This window comes from Manacus vitellinus, unplaced genomic scaffold (genome assembly GCF_001715985.3).
Source record: "Manacus vitellinus isolate BGI_N305 unplaced genomic scaffold, ASM171598v3 scaffold_6_pilon, whole genome shotgun sequence".
NCBI lineage: Eukaryota > Metazoa > Chordata > Aves > Passeriformes > Pipridae > Manacus > Manacus vitellinus.
Genome location: NW_021940750.1, coordinates 35,836,059 through 35,841,390, shown reverse-complemented (window position 1 = coordinate 35,841,390; position 5,332 = coordinate 35,836,059). Strand labels below are relative to the sequence as shown.

General features: G+C 50.8%; 2 protein-coding genes across 2 annotated transcripts; both read right to left on the bottom strand.

Moving 5' to 3' along the window:
* Nucleotides 1–2,040: 2,040 nt before the first annotated feature.
* On the bottom strand, nucleotides 2,041–2,650 carry LOC108641304. The gene is given in 2 exon segments (XM_029964150.1): nucleotides 2,041–2,382; nucleotides 2,384–2,650. Coding segments are annotated over 2 exon segments (609 nt in total).
* Nucleotides 2,651–2,790: 140 nt separating this feature from the next.
* On the bottom strand, nucleotides 2,791–4,775 carry LOC103766293 (inositol 1,4,5-trisphosphate receptor-interacting protein-like 1). The gene is made up of 2 exons (XM_008933349.3): nucleotides 4,668–4,775; nucleotides 2,791–4,415 (listed from the first exon to the last, which is right to left on the bottom strand). Exon 2 carries the CDS (start codon nucleotides 4,405–4,407, stop codon nucleotides 2,896–2,898), a length of 1,512 nt encoding a protein of 503 aa, XP_008931597.1. The 5' UTR covers nucleotides 4,408–4,415; nucleotides 4,668–4,775; the 3' UTR covers nucleotides 2,791–2,895.
* Between the last annotated feature and the right edge of the window lie 557 nt (nucleotides 4,776–5,332).

Below are 5,332 nucleotides of genomic sequence, written 5' to 3'. Positions count from 1 at the left end.
TCACTCGAATAAGCAGGGGCTCCACAAGGTCCTAGAGGAAAAGCAGATTCCAACAGCAATTTTAGAAACTGGAAAATAATAGCAAAAACATTCCATATCTTGTTTTTTTAAGAGTAATTTATTTTAGTGGTATCCTTTACCACTCAGTTCTCGGCAGGGTCAATGACACCTTGCAGGAGATTATTGTGGATAAGTGGACCCAGTTCTCAGAGAGACTGGTGGCAGTGTGACTATAGGAAACAGCAACACACAGCCTGAGAAGGGCTCCTTGGCTGCTTTGTGCTTGTTTTCATTACTTCCAGGTGAACGCACAGGCATTATTGAGAGTTGCTTGTTTTCATTACAGCTTCCTTTTGGCAGGTGTGACAGGCAGCACAGCAGGTTGCTCTGGGCCCTTCACCATGCAGAGCTCTTGAGGCAAAGCTGCTTTCTGTAATTCCCTAAAGGAGGCAGCTGCCAGGCTCCTTATGGCCACCTGTGCTCAGGGACCGGCACGCAGTATGTCAGGGAAACCCTTCCTGTGGAGACCACAGCCAGCTTCTCCTCCTTGGTGCTGACGAGGAGCCACAGAAGCTCCTGCTTGGGTGGGTGACCAACAGCCTGGGAAATGTCTGCTTCCTGAGTCAAGACCCAGGGCGATTGTTTAGAAATTCCCCCGGGTTTTCCATCAGGCCCTCAGACCGCGATGTTGCACCAGGAGCATATTACATTTCTCATCTTTAGCTGGCTGTCCTTTACAAACATGCAGGGAAATACCAGAGGTTGTTAAAGCATGAATGGTGTTTCAGATCTGTCTCATGTTTTGTCCCCACTGCCTGCTTTCCAGCAGCACTGGGTGCAGACTGCATCTCTGTTTCAGCAGGTGCCAGAAGCACCGGCACAGGGCTGAAGGATGCTGTAAAATCAGAGCAGGCTTCAGCCAGATGCACATCAGGGCTTGAATCTATCCTTTCCAGAGAAGAGAGGCATTAAGTAGGTTAAATCTTGAAATCTTACTGGAATTGCAGAAGAGTTGAGTGCTCAGTTCCCTTAGGATTTTTTGAACAGGTGGAATATATATTCCCAAGCCAATGGGTATATATAAAAAGGACACCAGATTACCATCCCCTACTCTGCTTAAGGACTGCTAGTGTGAATAACCTTGGATAAAGTGTACTCAAGAACCTGATTAATTCTGCTTGCCATTCAAACTTGCACTAAATAAGACATGAAACTCCAAACACAAAACCAGCCATTCTTCTGTTCTAGCAGTTTGCTGTCAACACAAGACAATAAAATATGAATATTTTAGATCCATAATGCCGTCAAATAGGAAATAGGAGCTATATTGTGCTTCACATGCATGGCTAGCTCAGTAATGCTAATGTGATTATCTCACTGAACTTTTGTGCTGTCGCTTAAGGGTAACTTTGTCTTGCTTAGCTGGGATATACATATTTGTTTCACACAGGTCTAAAGGCTTTCTTTTTTTGTGTGTGCTTGTAGAAATAAGGAAACCTGATTTGCCTAGGTAGCATCCTATCTTGACATTAAATCTTGGGCATAAGAATAGTAAAATTATAGAGTTTTTGATTCTTGGAGAAATAAGGACAGGAGGCAGCAGAACTGCCACCTTGGACTTCCAGAGGGCAGACTTAAGCATGTTTAGGAGACTGATTCACAGAGTCCCTTGGGAGGCAGTCCCAAAGAGCAAAGGAGTCCAGGAAGGCTGGAGATTCTTCAAGAAGGAAATCTTAAAGGTACAGGAGCAGGCTATCGCCATGTGCTGAAAGACGATCTGGCAGGGAAGAAGACCAATCCAGCTGAACAGGGAGCTGTGGCTGTAACTCAGGAAAAAAAGTTCTTCCTATCTCTTCCCCACACTGTGCTCTTGAGTGTACAAACACTGCAAAGGCTCTCCAATCTACTCAGTACATCCTGGAGCACAGCGAAAGTTCTTGCTAGCACACCGCCCTTCAAACATTGTCGTGCCATTTCACAGCTTATCATTAATAACCCTCGTCTTACCCTTTTCTCCTTCAAACCTTGGTTAAAGCCCTTTCAGTGGGCAGCCAAATCCTGTGCCAGCTGCTGGAAGAGGTTGAGTGATTCAAACATTTGGAATTCTGGGGGCAAGCTGATATCTTTAGGAGCACTTTTGCTGCCCACGACAAAGCGGTCAAGGTGTTTCTCCTCCAGGCAGCAGTGCAGGTACTCCATGATACTACTCAGCCACAGCAGGAAATCCCTCCTGCGCCAGTCTGACGGGGATATGGTGTTCAGCAGGTACATCAAAATGGTCTTCAAAGTATAGGGGAAAAAGCCTGTGCCCACCAGGCTGCAGGTGAGGAGATACAGGTGTTTGCAGTGCCGGCTGCCATGTGGGACCCGCCTGGTGATGTGTCCTGAAGAACTTCTTCTCTGCCACAGCATAGGCCTCCTACCATGTTGAGCTTGGGGTAAAGAGGGGCTCCGTAGGCTGGCTGCTCACAAAGTTGTCCAAGACACCTTGCAGCACCCCAAATATCCTCTCAACCATAAGGCTTTCCTTGCATTTGGTCAGCTTGGATTTGCAGGAGTAGCTGGAGGGCAGCACTGTTAAATGCCCCTTCGCAGCGAGCACAGCTGTGAAGGGTGACCAAATATTCCCATTTCCCCAGTGCAGGAGCATGGACAGGTGGGGAAGCCATAGATATGGAATCAGAGAAACCAAAGCCCACCACATCAGCTTTTCTGCCAAATACTCAGCTGAGCAGCCGTGTTCCCCACCAAGGTGACGCACGAACACTCAGAGATGCGGTGTTTGTTCAAATACACGATTTATTGTAAACTTTCTACCAAGTAAAGCTCCCAGAAGGTCAAAGGTTGGACTAGATGATCTGAGAGGTCTTTTCCTAGAAACTTAATGATACAATGCTATGTGCAGAACCCGTAGAAGAGCTGTCTTCTGAGCTGATCTGTCATGTAGTTGATCTCACGCAGTGCCTTAGCATGGGCATCCGGGTCCTGCACCAGGTTTTGGAAGAGGTTGATGGGCTGGGCCATTTGGAAGGCTTTGGGTAAGCTGATCTCCTTGGGCATGTCCTCATTGCCAAAGAAGAAGTGGTTGAGGCGTTTCTCCTCCACACAGCATCTCAGGTACTGCATAACATCATCCAGCCGCAGCAGGAAATCCTTGCGGCACCAGCCTGCCAGGGGGATGAGAGTCAGGAGGTGCATGACCACAGTCTTCAAAGTGTAGGGAGAAAAGCCTGTGCCCACGAGAATGCGAGCACAGAGCTGCAGGCATTTGAGGTAGCAGCTGTGGCGCGGGGCCTGCCTGGAGACGTGCTGGAAGAACATCGCCTCTGCCACAGCGTAGGTCTCTAGCCACGTCGTGCTTGGGGGGACCAGGGCCTCTGTAGGCTGGCTACTCAGGAAGATGTCCGAGTCCCCTTGCTGCACACCAAATATTATCTCAACTAAGAGGGGTTTCCTGTGGGCTTTCTTCAGCTTCAGCTTACAGGAGCGGGTGGAGGGCAGCACCTTCATGCTGTAGTGATGTGAGCAAAGCACCTCCTCCCAGGCTGAGGTCACAAACTCCTGGAACCAGAGGGCAATTTTCTGTGCATCAAGGTAGGGACCGGTGCAGAGAGTTTGTAGGAGGCTGGACTCCTGATTTCTCTTCAGTTCCTCCTTGCAGTGGTGGAGGAAGCACAGTGTCTTGCTGCCCCCCTGCTCCTTGGTGCAGGTGCACACCAGCTCCACACAGACACACATGCCCTTCTGCGGCATCTCCCCTGTGGTGTTCGGTTTCAGGTGGAAGGTGTGCCCACAGGGTGGCTTCAGGGGCACAAGCATGCAGTAGACAACATCCTCCTCCTCCTGGGGACTCCAACCTTCACAGGCACTGCCCACCCCAATGGCTGGTTGCAGCACCAGGAAGAAGCTGTTCAAAAAGCGCTCATGGGAGACATGGAGAAGGTCATGCATCAGCTCCTCCACCACCCGTCTCCTGTGGGCCAGCTTATGCACTGACCACTGGATGCGCCTTTCATAGATCCTGGCCAGATCCCTCTCAGAGGGATCTTCTCCCTCACTTTCTTCACTCTCTGTGGAGCTGCTCTCTTCTTCGTCGCTGCTGTCCACCTCATGGCTCCTTTTCTTGACCTTCCAGCAGAGGCCCAAGAGCAAGACCTGGATTCCGGCAAGGGCCCAGAACTGCCACTCATGCACGGCAGCCCAGAGCAGGGCTCCCCAGGCCTTGGCAGTCTGACCCGGGGTCACGCGTTCCAGCTCCTTCTGCAGCTGAGTCATCTCTTGGTCAAGGTACTCTGCACGCTGCTGCATGTGGTCACGGGTCTCTTCATCCAGTCTATCACTAACCAACCGGGGGTACTCAAGGATGCATTTCAAAAGCAGGATGAGGAATAGTTTCCTGAAGGTCATGGCCTCCTCTTCGGGAGAAAAAAAAGGAAGAGGTTGAGCAGCACTGGGAGGGAAGGAGTGAGGGAAGGAGAGAGGGAACTGGAGGTGAGGGGAGTTGTGGCAGGAGACAGAGGAATCTAAGGGCAGAAAGGAGAGGGGGCTAAGCAGCTGGCAGGCAACAAGGCCTGTGCCCAGTCACAGTGGTGGCACCGTGCCCTGTCCAAGGTGTGCTCATGGGGGGCTGGGCCCTGGGAGCAGGGGAGAACCACTCCCTCCAGTGCCTGTGTTTCTGCTCTGCCCCTCATCCAGCACAGTCTCCTGCCACGTGTGCGTTCATGGATAGTCCAGGCTGTACTCCAAGTGTTGCCTGCTGGTGCCTTTTGCACCTGCCCCCACTGTGACACTTCCCTTTTGATGTCACAGGCACCAGACACATCACAGCCAGGCCAGCCCCACCCTTCATCCCCACCCTGACTCAAGATACTCACAGTTGCCTTTTGAACAAATCAAGCAGGAGATAGTTCATGCAGTAGCCTTTGGGCCACTCCGAATGGGGCAAGATGTGAAAAATGTGCTCTATACTGCACCTGGGGAATATGGCCATACCTGGTGCCTCTGGCAGAAGCACTGGAGGAGACTGGAGGTCAACCTCTGGGTTTTTAGAGCTGGGGATACAGAGATTCTGAAGCCCACTATACTCCAACTGAAAAAGAGATACTGGCAGCTCAGGAAGGGGTCTGGGCTGCTTTGGAAGTGGTTGGTACTGAAGCACAGCTCCTCCTGGCAGCCGCATTACCCGTGTTGGGTTGGATGTTCAACATCATGTAACAGACAGTACATGGAGTAAGTGGGTAACAGATCGCAAAATGAGCTTGGATGGGAAACCCCAGTTGTCCAGGAGTCTTAGAAGTGACCATAGACTGGCCAGAAGGCAAAGATTTTGCAA